The sequence below is a fragment of the Pristis pectinata genome, chromosome 11 (genome assembly GCF_009764475.1).
Source record: "Pristis pectinata isolate sPriPec2 chromosome 11, sPriPec2.1.pri, whole genome shotgun sequence".
NCBI classification, from domain to species: domain Eukaryota; kingdom Metazoa; phylum Chordata; class Chondrichthyes; order Rhinopristiformes; family Pristidae; genus Pristis; species Pristis pectinata.
Window position 1 is genome coordinate 21,279,627 of NC_067415.1, and position 22,474 is coordinate 21,302,100.

A 22,474-nucleotide genomic window follows, 5' to 3' on the forward strand; every position below is an offset into this window, starting at 1 on the left:
ATATTATTTCTTCTTGGGAGCAGGCTGCAGAATGGGTTTTATTAATTTTGGAATATTGCCTGACAAGGGAAATATCATTCCAAGCTGACAAAAGAGGTAGGGAGAAACGTCTTACATTATTTTGCTGAACACAATAACCTGCAAAAGCAAAATGCTTTCCCCACTTGTCTTTCCAGTTGTCCAAAAAGACAGGTTCGTTACTTCTCAGGTTTAGTCAGCATTCAAACATTATTTCAACATTAACTGACATTGGGTAACATTTGACAAAAGAATTCATGTTAAATTTCTGTTATAAATCGCACCTCTTCAAAATGTATCAATACTTTTCTATTTTTGATCAGAATTCCAAACTCATTTTCCTCCAAAATTAAAGGATTAAGTTTAGGTCTCTCTCCTTTCTTTCTAAATGCACAATTTTGATTTGTCAGATGGATTATAGTACACTGGTAGATTGCTTAGCTCTCAGTCCCAAGAGCACTAATGGAATCAGCATTAAAAGGGGCTGTTATATTATTATAAATGTAGGCATTCGTTACAGACATTGATAGAGACCCCACCCACAATTGTTCACTCACTCTACCAATGCACTGTAGCAGCAGCTTGTAGTATTCACAGGATGCACTGCAGCAACTCATTCCTTTAACAGCACCTTCTAACCCATGACCTCTAACAGCTAGATGGCCAAGGGCAGCAGAAGTATGAGAGCACCACCACCTGGAAGGTGCCGTAGAAACCACACACCATCCGGACTCGGAAATATATTGCCGTTCCTTCAGCGTTGATGGGTCAAAATCCTCGAAAATCCCTTCCCAACAATATTGTGGGTATCCCCACAGCTTTTGGACTGCAGTGGTTCAAGAAGACAATTCACCACCACCTTCTCAAGGGCAGTTAAGGATGGGGAAGTAAATGCTGGCTCAGCCTACAAAGCCCACATCGTTTGAATGAATAGAGAAAACAGTGCTGCTACACTAGGAGCCTGGCGCAAACCCTTCCCTTTCAGTCTGTTCTGCTATTCAATTACATCAGGGTTGATACCTATGCTCCCTCCATCTTCTCACCTTGGACAACTAAAACTGATGGAGATCTAAGGTTCAAAATGTTTGTATTCACTCACATTGTTCATCAACTAAAACAAGGGAGCAGCAGGCCACACTAAGTGGTATTCAGATTCATTCCACATTTGGAAATAATGAAGTCTCCGATCTGTTCTGTCACAGAGAAAGAGGGGCGAGGAGTTTCTGGGATTAGGTAATGATTTTTGGGAATTGTGGTCTGCTACTGGTATATTAGTCTCACTTTACATAAAATGCAATTGTAGTGTAGATTTCAGTTCCCAGGGCCTGAAGAGAATGGGGCTGGAAATTCTTCAGTACAGAAAATCACCCATTTCGACCGTACAGTGTGTGGGAACATCACTACACATGTGATATATGCCAGTTTCTGCCAGGTTAGCAGGATCCGAGAGCAATAGTCTAATGTGTAAAACCTGCGACACCTTGTGCACCTTGGCCCTTGTACACATAATTACATATAAAATACACAATGGATCCAAAATTGTGCAAGAAACATGAACTTTTCCTGCAATCTTCTGCCACTGCAGATTATCAAAGTGGCAGTTTCTGGTAGCCCAAGTGGATAAGGTCTTTTAACTAACACAGGAACAGTCCTTCATGCTCAGGTCAAGGCCAACTCCTGCAGTCTAATGGATTCCAGGAGGGCCATCACTACAAGCAAGCTAGGTCTCAGTAAAATGGAAAAAATTAGGATCTGATGAGCAGATTCAGATCCAGAATCATTTTGAAGTGCTCATTTGCCACCCAGTGAAGGGTTAGCAAGGAACATCAGATGTCAGTTTCTGCAGGCTTGGGGAAAGGCTGAGATTTTGCTTCCATACAATCTGGAGAAAGAAAAGCGTAACTTCATCTATTACTCATAGAATGCACTTACTTGAATGATGAGTAATATTCACATGGGTCACTAGTGATGGCCTTAGATCATGCTCAACTCTCAGCCATCACACAGTTATAGAGTTATGGAGACATACAGCATGGAAACTGGCTCTTCACCCCAGCTGGTCCATGCCGACCAAGATTCCCATCTAATCTGGTCCCATTTGCCCGCGTTTGGCCCATAGCTCTCTAAGTCTTGCCTATCCATGTACCTGTCCAAGTACCTTTTAAATGTTGTTAATGTATCTGCCTTAACTACTTTCTCTGCCAGCGCATACCATAGACTGACCACTCTCTGGGTGAAAAAGTTGCCCCTCAGGTTCCTATTAAATCTTTCCCCCATCACCTTAAACCTATGCCCTCTAGTTCTTGATTCTCCAACCCTGGGGAAAAAGACTGTGTGCATTCACCCTATCCATGCCCCTCATGATTTTATACACCTCTATAAGATCACGTCTCATTCTCTTACGCTCCAATGAAAGAAGTCCCAACCTGCTCGGCCTTTCTCCATAACTCAGTCCCTCAAATCCTGGAAGCATTCTCGTAAATCTCCTCTGCACTCTTGCCAGCTTAACGGCATCTTTCCTATAGCAGGGTGAAAACTGAACACAATATTCCAAATGCGGCCTCACCAACCTCATGTACAACTGCAACATAACATCCCAACTTCTATGCCAGCATGTCAAAAGCCTTCTTCACCAGTTCTCATGCAATTCACATTGAGGTTCAGCAGAAACTGAGTACAGAAGTGGCCCATTTTATTTGTACCTCTTCTCCACCGTAAACATTCAATTCCTCCATAATTGCCATTCAGGTTTTAAAGTGTATCATATACAGGACGTACAGAAGTAATAAGAGCTTCAGTGAAGGCACCTCACAAACCTGAAAACTATTCCACTTGGAAGGAACATAGGTGGCAGACCTATATCACGCCCCATCCTAACTTGTAAATATATCATTGTTCCTTCATTGTCATTGAATCAGAATCTGGAACTCCTTATCAAAGCACTATGTGGGAAGCCAGGACTACTGTGGTTCCAAAAGGCAGGTCACTACCATCTTCTCTAGGGCAACTAAGATGGGCAATATATGCTGGCCTTGTTTGTAACACCATGAATGAACAAAATACAACTCATGGCAAAAGCATGGACAGTGGGTTAAAAGGCAGAGTAGACAATGCTAGCATGCACGTGGAGGCTAAATATTTATATGAAAGCTGATCCTATGCCTCTGATAATGTCATGAAGAAATAGAACACAGATATGGATAAAAGAGAAGGAGCCTGGAGTGATCCTAAGTTAATTGGATGCAGCAGAAGGAGATTCTCGCAGCAATTGTAGTGGCTACATTTGGACAATTAGCGTGAAACCACAGAAGGCTCTCCATGTAGCTAGGAAATAGAAAGATGGAATAATTAAAGAAAAATGTAGTGGGGAATCCTAGAAGAATGAAGAGACAAAGAGGATGCCATTCATGACTGTGCTCAGAGAATTATGGGGTAAGAAACAAACTATACTGAAAAGTTTAAAGCAGGAATTGTTGCTAGAGATGGGCACAATATTGGGAATTTTCTTGAATGGAAAGGACATGGGTGAGAATTCTGAAAGAACAGATGAGTTGACAATGAGGTTTTCCGGGTAGATATGACCCCAATTTTTTTTAAAGACTAGAGACAGTGCCTGAATTAAAAAAGCTATTAATAGTGTCAGTGGATGTCAGGGGACATACAGTATGTTCAAGGAATAGATTTATCACCATCTCCTCAGGAGCATATCTGGGATTATTCAAATGCATATTTAAAGTAAATAATGGGCTGCAATTTGTACAATTTGAATTATGCTAAAGGAACCAAAAGGACTGCCCAGATCCCAAAACTAGGTAGCAAAGAAAATAGTGCTAGTCTCAGTGAAGAGACTGAAGTTGGAAGATGTAGAACAAAGCCCAAAGATCAAAGCTACAGCAGGAGATTGCCAGTTTCATAAGCATCAGGTTTGAGAAGGAATGGGCAGTGATAGACACAACTGCAGAAACTGTCTCTACCTTAGAGGTGAGGAAATGCAAGAGTTGCTTATTCCTTGACAATGACAATGAAGGAAGTAGGGAGTGGCTTCTAAAAGGTGATTCTCACTGGGTAGAGGTGTCTTCAGTTTTCCTTGCTCTTTGGGATAACATTCAATTAAGAAAAGAATTTGCCCGAGGATAGTGAGATTAAGTCTGACATAAAATGACTGAGCCAAGCATGGTATTGAAGGATTAGACCCGATCTGTGCTAAAGTTCCTTGAGTCTGCAGCCATGCTTTTGAAGGAGGATCTGATGAGGTTTGTACAGGGGGTGACGAAGATGACATTGGAAATACCAGTGATTTTATCAGATGGAGAACATCGCATTCAAAACTAAACAAAGGTTTTTTCTGGAGAAATGGTCAATATGCTCCACATCTTTTCTTTATGGACATCACTATAACGTTTTGAAAAGCTGATTTAGTTTAATGCAAAATATGTTAACTGATTTCAACAATATGTACTCACATATGTCTGGGGCAAGAATACAGAAACAAAACACAGTTAACGATACTTACCATCACCCGGGTCAACAATCTCCACGGTTGCAATCTCCGGGAATTCCAGAACAGCCATTACTGGCTCCGACAGTACAATCTGGAATGTTTCAGACTGTTCGTATTCATTATCTGTCAAAATCAGTACCCTCCAAGTTGCTGTGGATTGACCTGGATTGAACTGCACCTGCTTTTGGGATTTTCCCCTGAAATCCTTATCCTTCTCAGCTGTGCCATCTTTTGTGCCAATGCCTGTCAATAGAATACAAAGAACAGCTGGGTCATTGTTAAGTAAATCTGACATATATTCCTCCCACATTGGCAAAACTGATGGATGAATTCTTAGCTAGCATAATTTTAATGCACAATTAAGGCAAACAATTGACACAATCAGCATTATATTAAAGGAATCAAAACTGGTTTCTGTGCTGATGGATATCTGCATTATAAGCTAATGCATGAAAACCAGTCTTAGACAAATAAAGACAAGGGTGCGGGGAACAAAGGAAAATGTGGATCATACAGCATCCTCCTTCTTTAATTTCTTTTTATTTTATGAGAATTAAAGTGTGAAGTTATTATGCATATAAAGCACAATGTTTTGAAGAAAATGCAAAAAAATGTAAAAGCTTTTGTTTATGCTACAGATTTTAATACTATATATTTTTAAAGACATATAAATACACTGAATATTAAAACAGTGTGATCTGTTTTACCAGCAATATTTCCCTAATCTTCATTATAGCTCAGACTTCATAACTGTAAAATAGCTGAGTTGGACTTTTCTGTGGATAAATGGCATATGGAACTGGAATGTTAGATTGCACTTTACTTGTGAAGGTGCTCAGCACTTAAGGAAAAGGTTTGGGATTTTGCCTTCAGAGAATAAGGAAGGAGGATACACTCCTCTCAACATTGTGGAAGGTTTCGTTGCTCACAGATAAATGAAACTCTGTATCAGATATACTATTTCTATTGATACATTCAACAATCTAAGTTAGGCATAGGGTCTTAATTCTAAAATTTTAAAGACAGGTTTCATATACTAGTTGTCAGACTGTCAGATTAATTGCTTTTTTACGCAAAACTTATGAATTTAATTAAAGATAAGAAAATGTCAATGTTGGTTGTTCAACCGATCTTTATCCCCACCACAATCTACAATCATAAGCCGGTAACTCTGCCAGCAGCTGGACATGGCCAAACCAACCTTTGGGTGTCATTTTAGACCTTGTATCCACACCATTATTAAGATCACTTTTTCACCATTGTAAAATGGCCATTCTGCCTCTGCTGCACCCATCATATTTGTTCATGACTTCCCTCAACTTCAGTATTGCAAAGTAATCCTGGCTTGCCTACAAATTCTACCCTCTATAAATTCCACTGCTAGCCATGTTCCAACATGTACCAAGTTTAATCCATCTAAATTTCTTCTGCTCACTGACCTACATTGTTTTCTGGTTAAGCAAAACCTCAGTTTTAAAATTCCCACTTTATTTTCTAATCCCTACTCCTTTCCCACTTCAGTGATCTCCTCCATGTGTACACCCCTGTTCGATATCTGTACTCCTTCAATAATAGTTTAATTTACATCACTGATGTCAATTGCTTATAAAATAGTAAACATTCTCATAGTTTGTTTTTGGGATATGGATGACACTGGCACTCTGTATTTACTGTCAATCCTGAGTTGTATTAGATGCATTGAGAGTTAATCACAAAGTGTAGACTGAAGTCAGATTGAGTAAAGGTAAGTTTCCTTCACTTGAGGACATTAGGGAACAAATTGAATCATCCAGCACTTTTCATTATTTTACTGGTTCCTGTCTACAAGTTAAATTTCACAATCTGCAATAGTGGAATTTGAACACAAGACCTTTGTGTTGCTTATCCAATAGAATAATCAGCAGGCTAGCTGTAAACCCATCAATCCTATCATGTAACTAGTTGACTTTCAATCAACCCTTTCATAACAGAGCACTCAAGAAAAACCTTAACCTATCTGTTCCTCCATGAATGCTGATGCCACAAGCTGCAAAAGCACCCTTAATTTGGCCCTTTGCTCTCCCATCTAAAGGAAGGAGAAATATTATCCAAAATGAGAAAAGTTGTTGTTGAGATAATGCCTTTCGAAGACTAATGTAATTTTATTTCCACAATACAATTAATGTTTTCTTTTTTAAATTAACAAAATTAGTAAATGTTAAATCATTCAGAGCTAGTATTGCATTTTCAATGAAAACTTGGCAAGAAAGAAACTAATTATTAGGTCTAATAAGTCTAAATGCATTTTCTCAACATGAAAGCAGATGAAAAGAACACCGAAGTTGAAAGCTGTGCCAAGCAGTGGAATATGATAGTTAATCCTCATGGCTTCTTGGCTATGTGCACAACTTGGAAACCCTCCACACAACCTTTGGATTAAACACACCTCTCTGCTAAAACTGATTGGAAAGCATTTATTTTCTCTGGGTTTTCAGTCTTCAATGCACTGGGCGTAAAACAAAATGCAGAATCCTGGAAAAATCTTAAAACAATTTTTTCCTGACAACTTAAGTACGGTCCGTTCAACCTACATCCATCCATTAGAGTTCTGTACTCAGTGACTCACACAGTGGACAAAAAAAATCAAGGAAATATTAGAATACTGTTCAGGATTATTGTGCAAAATTTAATAGTTGAGTTTTTTTTAGCAGATGCATTGTAATAAATGAACTCAGCTGGACTGAAAACATTTTGACTCTTTATGCATGAAAATAATTTTTGCCAGTGATCTTTAGTTTCTTCATCCTTAATGAAAATAAGAACTGAAAATACTATGATTTTATTTTACTTAAGCATAATGATTGTCTCAGCTTTGAAACTTAAGCTGCTTAGATAAAGGCCAGATTGGTGAGTAGGATTCCAATGAATGCTTCTCGTGCATCCAGCAGCAACCCAGAGTAAATGTTACATTCATGAAGACTGGCTTCTAGAGACCTGTTTGGTTTAACATGTAAATATTGTTTACAATGAACCATTTCTATGGAAATTACAATAAGTAAATATTTGTGATATGGCAATGGCAAAGCAGTCACATTGAGAGTGACAAATTGGTGACAGTTATCTCTGAAAGAATATTACTTATAGGTTATCATTATTGATAAGAAATTTGTGACATTTTGGATCTTTCTTTCATGCTCATATAAATGCAGCTATTAGTGAATTTATATTAATTACTTATTGCAGGGATTAAGGATAGTGCATCCTAACTTCTGATATGCATCGAACCTTTATCTAGACAATTACAGCCTGGAGCAAAATAGAATGTTTAACCTGGCAGATAACATAGGTTTATAAATAATATTGGCAGTGCTAAGGTCCTTTGGAGATATCCAACAGTTGGCAGCTTATGAATAAATATATGAAAATAAGAAAATGTAGCAGGTGTAGATTGTACCTGCTACTCAAGCCTATTGGAATTGGTATTGGTTTATCATTGTCACATGTACTGAGGTACAGTGAAAATCTTGTCTTGCATACTGTTCATACAGATAAATTTATTGCACAGTGCATTGAGGTGGTACAAGGTAAAACAATAGCAGAATGTGGAATAAAGTATAACAGCTACAGAGAAACTGCAGTGCAGGTAGACAATAAGGTGCAAGGTCATAACGAGGTAGATTGTGAGGTCAAGAGTCCATCTTATCTGACTAGGGAACCGTTCAGTAGTCTTATAACAGCGGGATAGAAGCTGTCCTTGAGCCTGGGGGTGCTTTCAGGTTTTTATATCTTTTTCCTGATTGGGGGGTTGGGAGGGGTAAGAAAGAATGTCCAGGGTGGGTGGGGTCTTTGATTATGCTGGCTGCTTTACCGAGGCCGTGGGAAGTGTATACAGAGTCTATGGAGGTGAGGCTGGTTTCCGTGATGTGCTGAACTGTGTCCATAACTCTCTGCAGTTTCTTGCGGTCACAGGCAGAGCAGTAGCCATACCAAGCCGTGGTGCATCTAGATAGGATGCTTTCTATGGGTCATCAATGAAAGTTGGTGAGTGTCAAAGGGGACATGCCAAATTTCTTTAGCCTCCTGAGGAAGTAGAGGTGCTGGTGAGCTTTCTTGGCTGTGGCATCTATGTGGTTGGACTAGGACATGCTATTGGTGATGTTCACTACTAGTAACTTGAAGTTCTTCCTGTTCTGCCATTCAATAAGATCCTCTGGTGCAGAGAACTTCAAAGACTCTAACGATCTGAGTAAAGAATATTTTCCTCATCTGAGTTCTAAACAGTCAACCCTTTATTCTGATACCATGCCTCCTAGTTTAGAGGAAGTTGCTTCAATATCAACCCTGTCAATCTCTTCTAATGTCCAGTGAGCACAGGCCTATCCTGTTGGTCTCACATCACAGGAGAACCCCATCTTCATAGAATCAATCTCTATACCCATACAGATAAAACTACACGTTTCCTTCAGCCAGATGGTATTTTTAGAAGGAAAATGCAGGGGAAATAATACAATCATACGTAATTCTGTAAGTTTCCAACTGTTAAATAGTCCCTTACCAACAAAAGAAGTTTCTCCAAGATAGCCTCTGCGCTTCAGAGTAATCTCCAGAAATTTAGAATTCTCATCTATTAGATAATACTCCTTCTCCAGAGAAATCCAAGCCCAGTTCAAACGGAAAAGCTGATTCTTCAGCTTATTACCACCTGCAATAAAAATTTGGAGAGAATACAAATTTAAATATGTACCATACAATCAGTAAGTAAATCATTACTATATTGGGAGTAAAACGAGAACTACATTTACAATATCACCAATAATATCCTGGGTGCAACACTAGCAGTGAAACCAGATTTACCAAATCTGTGTTAGGGCAATTAATTTTAATGGTATTGGCAGATGCCCAGGGGATCACAGATGCATCCCATCACCTCTGCACCAATGCACTGGAAACCCTGATATCCAAAGTCTAGTTTCACCAACCCACCACCCCACCTAACCAGCCACACCCCAACAACCTGCCCAAACTGGACATGTGGAACTAATCTTTGACATCAGCAGAACTGTGGGCCTCATTTGATTTATTTCACTGTCCTTCAGTCTCAAATTAGGTCTCTGTTAAGCCAGGCTGTGCTATTAATCATTTGTTTACAATTTTGTAATTGTTCATATCAGAATATTAATAATGTCAGTATATGATCACTATTTAGAAGATTACATTATAATAAAAGATACATATTTGTTAAATGCTGTGTTGAATATAGGCAAAACGTGGCCTTTGATACTTTTATACCATTATCAAGATGATAGAGAGCAAAGGAGAGAGAGAGAGTTCCAATAGTAAATGAATGTCCACCTGAAGTCAGCAATGATCAAGGAGGTAAAAATTTATCTTTGGTTGTATGTGTAGAAGCAAAAAAGTTTTGAAACCTGCTTCCAAAATTTGCTTCCACTGAAATCAATGGAACCACATTTTTCCAAAGCTGAGAGAAATAGCTCTATATCAATGAATTTTCTGGCATCCAGTGTCACTGAAGAACCCTTTGGTTCAGTTGTGAAACAATTTGTACATTACATTAAGAATATTGTTGATTCTAACTATCAAGTTGTGAGCAGTTATACAATTTGTTATCACTTCTTTACACTCAGGTTTTGAATGAATCCTTTCCAATTGGTCAATGTATATGAACTTCAAAAATAGATCTCATTTTCAAATGTTGAAGCAATGAATCCTGGTTCTGCATCTGAACTAACCCTGTCTATGAAAACTTACTTACAGAACTTATTTCTAACTTTTATATGTAGCAACAGGATGTTGACTCTAATAATGAAAGTGCAACTCTGCTCTGAACACTGTATTTGCAGGAAACTGGTGCTTCTTTGTGAGCTTGTTGCCAGCTCCAAAGAAGTTGATAAACCTATTTAGATAGATGAGTACTATTCAGATAGCCATCACAGACCTAAATCTTTAGGAAGAGTACTATTCCAGCGCTGAATCTCTCTCAGTAAATAAAAGTAAAAGAAAACTCCAGATGCTACAGTTCTGACGATGGGTCACAGACCTGAAACATTGACTGTTGCCTGACCTATTGGGTCTTTCAAGCATTTGCACTTTTTGTTTCTGAATTCCTCGCAACCCTCCACGTTTGGAGCGGGAGCTTTGAAAAGAGGTGAGTCTGTGCGTGTGCTTGTGAGTTTCACCATGTGTCTAAAAGAGGCACATTTGCAAAGTGTTAATAGTTGATTAGTTAATTAACAGCAGCGAATAAAAGGAAGGTAGGTATAAGTGGAGTGGCCATTGTTGGAGTGGACCAGGGTTAAAGTGGAGCACTTGAGGCATTAGCTCAAGAGGCTTTAGCAAGAGGAGGCAGAGGCTATGGTAAGTCTTTGGTAAGCTTCTTTCTTTCTTTGATTTTTCCTTTAGTGCCAGGCTAGAGTAGTTAGAATGGCTCCAGGGTCAGTGGTGTGTTCATCTTGTGAGATGTGGGAGTTCTGGGAGACCTCCAGTCTCCCTGATAACTACATCTGCATGAGGTGCATCCAGCTGCAGCTCCTTACAGTCAGCGTTAGGAAACTGGAGATGCAGCTGGATGACCTTTGGCTCCTACAGGAGAATGAGGAGTTCACAGATACAGGGAGGCAGTCACTCCCAAGCTGCAGGAGGCAGGTAGCTGGGTGACTGTCAGGAGAAGGAAGGAGAATAGGTAGGTAGTGCAGAGTACCTCTGTGGCCATTCCCCTGAATAACAGGTATACCGCTTTGGATACTGTTTGGGGGGGGGGGGGGGAGTGTGGAAACGACCTATGGGGGAAAGCTGCAGTGACCAGGTCTCTGGCACTGAGCCTGGGTGTGTGGTGCAGAAGGGAAGGGTGGGGGGGGGGGGGGGGGGAGAAGAGGAGAGTGGTGGTGATAGGGGATTCAATAGTAAGGGGATCTTGTGGGTGTGAAAGAGACTCCTGGATGGTATATTGCCTCCCGGGTGCCAGGGTCAGGGATGTCTTGGATCGGGTCCACAGCATTCTGAAGGAGGAGGGCAAACAGCCAAAAGTCGTGGTACATATTGGTACCAATGACATAGGTTGGAAAAGAGATGAGGTCCTGAAGAGGGAATATAGGGAACTAGGTAGGAAGCTGAAAAGCAGGACCTCAAGGGTAGTAATCTCTGGATTGCTGCCTGTGCCACATACCATTGAGGGTAAGAATAGGTTGATTTGGCAGATGAATGTGTGGCTGAGGAGTTGGTGCAGGGGGCAGGGTTTCAGATTTGTGGATCATTGGGATCTCTTCTGGGGAAGGTACGACCAGCAGAAAAGGGATGGTTTACACCTGAACTGGAGGGGGACCAATATTCTTGTGGGCAGATTTGCTAGAGCTGTTGGGGAGGGTTTAAACTAGTTTGGCAGGGGGATGGGAACCCGAGTGATAGGTCAGAGGTTGGTGCATTTAGTGTACAAGTAGATGCAGTGTGTAGAAAGACTGGGACCCCTGATCTTTGTGATTTTTTTTTAATATAAATGACTGAGATGAGGATGTGGAAGGGTGGGTTTGTATGTTTGCTGATGACACGAAGGTTGGTGGATGTTGTGGATAGTGTAGAAGGTTGCTCTAGGTTACAACAGGACATTGATAAGATGCAGAGCTGGGCTGAGAAGTGGCAGATGAAGTTCAACCCTGATAAGTGTGAAGTGATATACTTTGGGGAGAAAAAGAATTTGAAGGCCGAATACAAGGTTAATGGCAGGACTCTTCACAGTGGGGAGGAACAGAGGGATCTTGGGGTCCACGTCCATAGATCCCTCAAGGTTGCTGCGCAGGTTGATAGGGTTGTTAAGAAGGTGTTATGGTGTGTTGGCCTTCATTAGTCGGGGTATTGAGTTCAAGAGTCACCAGGTAATGATGCAGCTCTATAAAACTCTGGTTAGACCACATGTGGAGTATTGTTCAGTTCTGGTCGCCTCATCATAGGAAGGATGTGGAAGCTTTAGAGAGGGTGCAGAAGAGATTTACCAGGATGCTGCCTTGATTGGAGAGCATGTCTTATGAGGGTAGGTTGAGCAAGCTAGGGCTTTTCTCTTTGGAGCAAAGGAGGATGAGAGGTGACTTGATAGAGGTGTACAAGATGATAAGAGGCATAGATCGAGTGGACAGTCAGACTTTTTTCCAGGGCGAAAATGGCTAACATGAGGGGGCATAATTTTAAGGTAACTGGAGGAAGGTATAGAGGGGATGTCAGAGGTAAGTTTTTCCACACAGAGAGTGGTGGCTGCGTGGAATGCACTGCCGGCAGAGGTGGTGGAGGCAGACACATTAGGGACATTTAACAGACTTTTAGATAGCCACATGAAGAATAGAAAAATGGAGGCTATGTGGGAGGGAAGGGTTAGATAGATCTTAGAGCAGGATAGAACATAGAACATTACAGCACAGTATAGGCCCTTCGGCCCATGATGTTGTGCCGAAGGGCCTATACTGTGCTGTTATGTTCTATGTTTACAGTATAAATCAATTTCCATAATTAGACACGTCAGTTATGATTTGAAATGATCCTGTCTGACCTGCTGAGTATTTCCTGCACACCATTTTTATTTTATTTTCAATATAATACTTATCCGTTGTATGAAAGGTGATCGCTGCATTCATAACTAGTACAGTGATTCTAGTTCGCTTAGAGTCATATTGCCAAGAGTCACTTACCATTACTTCCCAAAAAAGATAAGCTTCCAAATTCCAACTATCCTTACTGTGATTCAGTACCTCTCTCAGCCAGTGCCAACACCATTTGCCTCACTTGGACTCTGTTGGTCTACACTAATCACAGAGATTCCCTTTGTTCTCTCCACCCTTCCCTATTCATGCAACTCAAAACATATTCGATTTCTAACTTTTCCTGAAATATTATCTATTCTTCTCAAAACAGATATTGCTTGGCCTGCTGAGAATTTTCGTCATTTTTGTGTCTTTATTGCAATTTTTAGCTATATTGTTTTGAAATGCACAATAAATTGAAAGAATGTCTTGTAATCAAAGCATGAAATAACTTCCACTTTCATCTTTTTTCGTGGTTGGTCCCTTGGGATGGAGGAGGGCTTGCTTCCACTCTGGTTCTGTGTGTTTTGACATGACTAATGAGACCAACATGGGACTCACAGATCTGACTACAGGGGAGGTGAGGGATGTTTGACGGGAGGGATCAGTGGGTAGTTTGCAAGATGGTATACTTCTGTCATGTACGCTAAGCTTCCATGTGCATCCACTTGATGTTCTCAATACCAAGCAAAATGCACCTTTTCCACTTTTAAGCAGTCATGGACCAGCAATTCCTGGGAATTAATAGGGATGCTGCATTTTTACCAGGAGGCTTTGAAACATCATTGAATCTTTTCTTCTGCCCATCAGACAATCTCTTCCCATGACAGAGTTCAGAATAGAAAGTGTGTTTCAAGAGTCTGGCATCAAGTCTTATGAATATTGTGCCCCACCTAATGGAATAGAGTGTAGCTAAGGCTTCAAATCTGGGGATATTGGTCGAGGAGAGGATGATGAAGTTGGTTCACTTATCCTTCCATTGGATTTGTAGAATTTTACAGAGACAATGTTGGAGATGCCTCTTCAGTGCCTTGAGGTGCTTGCACTCCTGTACCCATCTATAGAATTTTTTACAACAGCATTTAATGTAAGGTGGGAATTCTGTGGACTGCAGCTTTTGAAATGCCCAAAGATGCTTCACAAATTTACACTCAGGAACCCAATACTTAAATCATTTTACGCTTATTCTATCTCATGCTTCAGTCAAAGAAGAATATGAAATAACATGCATGTATTTTGCAGATTTTTCCTCTATGAATTTCAAAGCATTTTACTGTCAAAGTAAGAACACACCAGGATTCAATGCATTTACACACCATTTTGCATGCAGAAAACTGGATACACTTGCTATAATCAGAGCTGACATTGCATACCTTAGCCTCAAAATTGAAAATATATTGTATCTGATTTGTCACTCGTTAGTCACGATCAATATATCCCACTTGTGACAAGCCAGATCACATTGGGCTTGTAAGCAGATAAACTGTATTGGTGAAACTTGATAACTTTTTTGTGAGGACAATGAATGTCACAAGTCACATAACCCAATAATTAACCCTCACCGAACTTCTATACAAACAAGCCACACTTGGCAGACATCCTAGTCAGTCTTGATATCATAAATTTAACAAAAGTTTGGACAAAACACCAAGCTGAAGGGAGAAGAATGACAGATGGATTTAAATCAACTAGAATTAGTTCACTGGTGAAGTTTGTAATTGGAATTTCAGTTAAACAATTTTACTGTTCAGGCTGTGATAGGCCAGAAACATTTCCATTGTGTAATTATTTACCATGTCTTTGTAAGCATTGATGAAATTCTAGTCACATGTTCTCCTGTTAATAAAACCAGGAATGTTACTATAGTACAAATGGATCAGTGAGAGTGGAGAACTGGAATATTAAAAATGAACCCTGCATCCATAATAATGCTCTTTAAAGATACTTTATTAAGGCATTACAGCAACAGCTTGACATCTCCCCTTGTTTGTGAATAGGAATTTCTCTTTTGTCTGAAAGAAATTCTTGCCTATTCTATTTTTTGAATAGGAGGTACTGAAAAGGTTACAGGTTATACTGGAAATACGAGCTTTCATACCATTCAATCCAAAGAGTAACTTATTGAAAAATGAATAATTGGAAATCTTCAACATGATCATCCTACAAGCCAAGTTTCCAGTCTTATCCATGTTATAAGAGTAAACTGATTTGCAACTGCAATCATCATATATCATTTAATAGCTCTAAAACCCATTGACTGAGTTCATCTATTATTTAATGGCTTCACTTTATTTGGGTTGCTGTTGGTCTGTGGCTCCGAGGACAACTTTGACTTTGCTTATCTGAAGGCTCTGTCAGCTGTTGCAAACCAAACCAAGATTGCATGTCCAGCAATCTTGATCTTATTTTTTCCCTAGGTTAAGAATAGAGTAATACATTAACTGTTCTGTTACTTGGATTGGATCAATGAAGTCATGCAAATAACTCACGATTTGTATCATAAACTACGGTTTTGGCTAATCAGAATGAAGGAGTCTTTTATAACTTTTCCTCTCTAATGTACACTTTTCTGGAATTAACAGATAAATTATAAGAGAAAAAATATATTATACTTTTTAAGTACAATTATACTTATTCTATTTAGTTCAATATGAAATATTAAATGAGGCTTAGTTCTTGCAGTTTTATTGGTGCATATTATTTGTTTTCGAACATAATCTAATGGTCCAATGGTAAAATGTAAACTTACGTGTGGCCACAGTTCTCTATTATAAACTTGAAATTAACCATTATTCATGTGACACTGCGATCAATTGATAGGAGGTAAAATTCTACTTGTGCAAGTTGGGTAAAAAGATAGGTTCTCCCTGAACCTATAGCTTCTCATAGAGCTTCAGTTACTGACAATTGTTCTGTATCACCTAATATGAGATTTCCCAATTCTTGAATTTACAACCAGAAGATTATAGAGTACATTGTCCATGTTTAATGTTACATTTAAATAAAGCTCCTCAAATAAAGATAAGCCTTAGAGAGCAAAACAAACCAAACTAAATTCATGTGCTGAGATTAGAGATTTTTCAGTAGGCTGCAGGCTGGCTTCAGGATTTTGCATTAATTAAAGATGGAGATGGATGAAGCTAGTTGAGAAATGTCAGATCACTACAGAATACAACCTTCTGACACTCAAGTCTTGATTGAGAGTTCCAAAAGAACAGAGCATATGACAGGACACAGTCACTCAATACTTGAAGTGAAAGAACAAGGCTATATGCTGGACTGCATAAAGTGTTGATGGTTAAATTATAGTCCTGACCAGGCTGAGAACAGGTACAACCTCACTAAGTAGACAGGAAGGTCAGTGATAAACGAATGCAAGTCCTTATCAGAGGGAAACAGGCTGGCTTTGGTTTTGCCAGTTTTGAGTGGGAGAATTGATTTATTGAAGACTTCCAGAAAACAGCAGCAGACAACTACAATCCTGTGAAAATTAAACTGGAATTAGTTAAGAGAACTCGATAAGCGCACCAATGTTAACTTATTTTTAAATAACATTGCCTGTACAGACAATTCAATTTCATTCTTGGCTGAATGATCAGTGGAAGAAAGCAATGAGGGAGAAAATGGACAGGATTACACATGGGCAGTTACATTTCCTGCACCATTCTATCAAGCTCCCAAAGAATCAGATTAATTGGTACTGGTACCCGCAGGCCAGTGTTCTGCTCTCCTGCCCTTTAGAAACATTTTGTTGAATAATGCTTTTGGGAAATTTTAAATGGACCAAGTTTTCAGTATTCTTTTCCAGAAGTAACCTGGAACTTTCTGGCTGTGTGAAGTTTGACTCATAAAATTATTCATGATTATTGGATCTCTGGCAATAAACTCAAGTATTTTCCTTAGGGCACATCTTAAAAACATTCTAATTTTGTTTGATGGCATCTAAATGTTATGACAGAAAATAATTACCAATGAAGTTTTCTACAATTGATAAGGTTACTCATATATTGGGGAAAAAAAGAAAGGATAATCTGAGAAGCTCCTAATGTATGTTTCAGATATGGCAGCACAAGGAACAGCAGAGAAGCCTTGTGTTGACACATTGCACAGAAAAACTTCAAAGTGTTTTCACATATTGATACAGCACTATCAGTGGAGCAGTTTCATGTAAGGTTCCAATATTCCACTACGCATAGCGCATAAGCAGACAGGGTGGGGAAGAAACACTTGCCTTGATCGGTCAGGGCATTGAGTACAGGAGTTGAGACATCAAGTTGCAACTCTAAAAGTCGTTAGTGGGACCATACTTGGAGTATTGTGTGCAGTTCTGGTTGCCCAGCTGTAGGAAGGATGTCATTAAGCTGGAAATGGTGCAGAAAAGATTCACGAGGATTGTTACCAGGAATGGAGGGCTTGAGTTACAAGGAGAGGCTAATCAGGCTGGGACTACTTTTCTCAGGAGTGTAGGAGGCTGAGGTATATAAAACCTTGAGGAGCATAGATAAGGTGGATGGTCATAGTATTTTTCCCATTCTAAAACTACAGGACATAGATTTAAAGTGAGAGGGGAAAGATTTAAAAAGACCTGAGGGGCAACTTTCTCACACAAAGACTGGTGGGTATCTTGAATGAGCTGCCAGAGGAAGCTGTAGAGGCAGGTATAACAACAATGTTTAAAAGACATTTGGACAGGTACATGGATAGAAATAGTTCAGAGGGATATTGGTCAAACACAGGCAAATGGAACTAGCTTGGATAGACATCTTGGTTGGCATGGATTAATTGGGCTGAAGGGTCTGCTTCCATGCTGCATTCCTCTATGACTCAATCAAATCTGCAAATACAGGCCTTTCACTTGGATTTGTGCACAAAACATGTGGTGGGCCTTACTTCAGCAATCTTCCAATTTGGCAGGAGGGCAAGATTGGGAAGCAGGAGAAAAAATAGTGGAAGCACTTTGCTGGAAGTTGGCAGGAAGATGATCAAATAAATGGTGAGATAACTCGGATGATGGAAAATGAGGGGTGGTGGTTAAGAGTGGGAGGTGAGATCATGATCTGGAGGAGAGGGCAGGGTTCTTGGGAAGACAAATAAAGTAGAATATTGCAGGAAGGAAGTAAAGTGGAATGGGATTAAGTTGGAGAAAATCAAAGTGGGCTGGAGAAAGGATTGGAGTGGGTCAATGGGCTTCAGGGAGAAAATCAGAAGTACTGGTGGAAAGATCAGCAGAGGAAGACGGAGGAGGTTGACAGAATGGAGGCAGGACAAAGATTGCAGGGAGATGGCAGGAAGTGATTGCTGGGATAGAGGTAGGTAGAAGATTTGCGATGTGGGGCAGATGGGGGTGCTGGGGACAAACTATGAGAGATCTGAGATGCCATGGAGTACACTGTTAAGGTGTGGGTGATAGGTCATTGTGCAGTTTCTCAGCATGTTGAAGGAAAACAGGAACTGACTCTAAGATAGGTTACCTATCCTGGAAGATTCTGTTATTAGATTATGGAAGCGGCCTGAAAAGGAATGAGTTCTTTAACCAGCTTCAGTAGTAAAAGCCTGCACTATTTGTAACTTGCATAAGCGTGACAAATCAGAATACTATCACTCCATATCCAGACAGCCTCCTTGTGCGTGCACATTATAAGCACTGAGGATTGCACTGCAATTTATGACAGCGTGCCATGACAAAGTCAGTGGGTTTCTAATGAAAATTTATTGTGTGGTCTGGGAAAACATTGTGTTGAGCTTCAGAATTTCTCAGCTAATAATTTATAAGACAACATTATACTTGCAGGAAAAGTATAGTAATGTTCTGTCTTAGGAATACAATTTGTAGAACACTAACTGCTGGAGTACCTTCAGGCAATAAAATAAGTTTGATTTACAGCAGAATGACAGGAGTTTGTAAGATTTGGTTTCAGGGCCAATCATCATTGGGTTTGCTGGATAGGAACAAGATGTTTATGCTTCAAAAGCCATGGCCTTGGAGGTATCACCTAATTGACCTCCATTTCCAAGTGATCGAAAAATAGGTACTCGGAGCATTTACCAAGAGTATTCCCGAAGAGCTGCTCATTAAGGCATGCAATTTGCAGATATAGCTTAAAATTGTAATTTTCATTTTTAAAATTGTTTCCGAGTTCAAAAATCTCCCTACAAAAGCTATTCCTTCTTACCACCTTTTCAATTTGCAATGATGAAATAGACAAACAGAACAATATGTTGTTTTCTTGGAACTTTAGCAAAATTATCTCAGTTTGACAGATATCTTAAAAAGTCACAGTTAACTTCATAAAGTGGAATGTAAATGCAAGACTAGATTAATTTATAGATTACATGATGCAAGTACTATCTTCTACAGGCACTTCAATAATTGCCTTGGGTCCAAATCTTTAAAGTCAGAGCTTACATCTATACAGCTACTGAAGATCAGCAGGACTGGGGGAGGTATGCAGTCCTATTTACCTGCTTTACCTTACATTATTTTTCTTATCTAGTATAAAGCCAAGCTTCAGCTTGACGCTAAACACTCATATAAAACTATTCGTTGATGATATTTTTTTAGTATTTCAATTTATACCTAAGCCTTCTCGCAAGACAATATGGCCAATTTCCACGTGGGCTGATACTATGTGGCAACACAGTTAACTGTATGCACCGGAAAGGCTTTGCTTCCTGGAAGCTGTGGAGTGCCTGGATTTCCGGCAGGCCTCGTAGACACAGAGAGGGCACACTTGTACTTGTGGAGACAAATAACTGGAGCAGACCACCCAGTAATGCATAATTCATGCTGACAAAAGAGGCCTGTGCAAGAAAAGGGATCTGCAAGCAACTGCTGCAGAATTATCATATTAATATTAGCCTGAGGTTTTTTTTAACAAAATGGTAAGGGACTGATTAAACACTACTGCTGATACTTCAAAGGGTTAAGGATATTGAAGCTAGGTTAAGGATTTGCATGAAGTGCCTACACGTTGTGACTAAAGTCTTCTGGAATGTACACACACTTGCTGTTTTGAAGTTCATTCTTTGATGGGGACCATTTTAACTTATTTGGATGTGATAAAAGAGGCAATATAAGTTACCTATTGTGCACCTTGCACAAATTTTCTATCCATTACCTTTTGGATAAGGTAGTGGAAGGGTTACTCACTGGCAATTCAGAGGCCTGAACAAATAATCACTGAGAATGTGAGTTCAAATCCTATCATGCTTGTTTGAGATTTGAAGTCAATCTGGAAACAAAAAGCTGATTTCAGTAAAGTTGCCAGATTGTTGAAACAAAGCCCACTGTGTCTGTTTGTGAACTTGAATTAAATCTGGAAACAAAAAGCAGATATTGGTAAAATTGCCGATAATTGTGACAACCAGACTGGTTTTCTTAATTCCAGTCTGTATGACTCTAATTCCACATTAAGGCAGTTGATTCTTAACTAAGACCCTTGCAAAGTTTGGATCACCTGTACTATACTGAGTGTAAGGCTGAATATGAAATATCACCAGCAAAGTCAGGAAAAACACAGAGCGGAGAGGGTTGCTCCAACACAGCCTGCAGTTGGAATCAACATCAAAATGATACATGGTGAGGTAATTGTTGTGAGAAATCCACATGGCTGACACGTGACAGTAACGACACTGACCCCTGCTGGTTGGAGGACAACACTGCTCCTCTGATTGGAAGTGATACTACTGTCAATCAAGGTGCGGCTCCACCCACCCCTCAGGTGTGAGAGTACCTTTTGTCTCTGAACTTGCCTGACCACTCTGAACTTGCATGACCATTGGCTGTGGCAGGTACCTTTGTCTTTGACCCCTAAACCATTGGCCCGTTTAAATCACTCAGTGAGGCTCCACCCAGCTCCGAGCACCATAAAAAGGGCTGCAATCCCCTAGCCCTTCCTCTTTGACAACTCCAGGAGTAGTGAGACAACGCTGCAGAGATCACTGGTAAGATTGCATCACCATGTGGTTTGGGTGCATTTCACTCACTCAGGGAGCATTAAGGGCCAATGCTAGTGTGGGTCAAGCATTGAAGTATTATATCCTGAAGTTGTACATTGTTATTGTGTACTTGTGTGTATTAGTGTGTGTGTGTGTGAGTGTATCTTATCCTAGTTGTGATCCCCCTTCACGTTCACAGTCTCCTGCATGCATGTGAGTGTCTCTGTTCCCATCCATTCTGTCCCCATGTTTGCCTATGTGATTAAACTAGCTTTGATATCCAAAGCTCGTGTCCAGAGTCCTTCATCCTTAAGGCTGAAAAGAACCATTTCACACAACAGTAATCAAAATGAATGCTGTGATTTGAAATTGCAATTGAAATGTAGCTGAAAACAAGTAGCCTCTACATTTAACTTACTCCCCTCCCTCACCCCAACCCCAATTCATCTTTGCTTGGTTATACATTAGGGAATATGAAAACCACACAACATTTAGCTCTGTACAATATGAACAACATTTTTTACACCACAATAATGAAGTTCATATATTACTATTTACTTGAAATCCAAATTACAAACATTTCAACAGTGACTACTTTACAAAGGCTACCACAATTAAAAAGTGCTCTACTAGCTGTAGGCAGTATTAACACACCATGTGGTAATGAAAAGCACTATTGTCTCAAAATGGATTTCAACTTTTAGTGCACTTAAATCCTTTTGTGTTTAGGATGAATTCCAATTCTTGTACCCCTCAAAAAAAAAATAATGAAATCAGTCAAAGAGGAGTTTAAAACACCATTAAAATAGCATGCACCAAGAATAAAGCATTAAAAAGGTACCTGTGCTATTCCTGACTGGACCAGGCTAAATTTAGCATAGCTGTTGACACAATGCAGTACAGTGATCAGGAAAGGATGCCAGCACTTAAAGACACACTCTCCATGGCCGCTAGATTGTGATGACACGCAATATGGCTGCCATGGAGAGTGAGGCTCCAGAGATGGAGAGAACTCCTGAATTTACTGAGAGAAACATGGAAATCCTCATGCATGAGGTATTTGCCAGGTTGGATATTCTGCTTGCTCCATGGCCAGGAGATCCACCAGGGCCACTACTAGAAAAGCTTGTCAGGAAGTGGCTAAAGCCTCTTTTGTTCAAGAGATCAATGCTGCAAATAATTTCATGACCTGAACTGTCAACATTTCCTTTCCTCCCACAGATGCTGCTTGACTCGCTGAGTTCCTCCAGCAGATTGTTTGTATCTTCTGTTTGTTCTTTGCATGGAGTCCCAGGCTTCCCCTTGATGAAATACCATAATTCAGAGTAGGAGCAGGAGGGAGGAAGGCAGGACTCAGAGATGGAGCCCAATTCTAACTGGAATTTTAACATTTCCAAACTACTTCTGTACACAATTTATTAATTTAAAACAAAAGTTCTTTCACAGGATATAGGCT

The 22,474-nt window shown here is 39.9% G+C and overlaps 1 protein-coding gene across 1 annotated transcript in view; it reads right to left on the minus strand.

The window, feature by feature from the left end:
- Positions 1 to 22,474, minus strand: part of LOC127576211 (FRAS1-related extracellular matrix protein 2-like) — a 169,577-nt gene that overhangs the window by 103,333 nt on the left and 43,770 nt on the right. The window contains exons 3-4 of the mRNA XM_052026631.1: positions 9,054 to 9,200; positions 4,532 to 4,762 (exon numbers count right to left, since the gene is read on the minus strand). Coding sequence (XP_051882591.1) covers positions 4,532 to 4,762; positions 9,054 to 9,200 — 378 coding nt within the window. The remainder of the gene's footprint in view (positions 1 to 4,531; positions 4,763 to 9,053; positions 9,201 to 22,474) is intronic.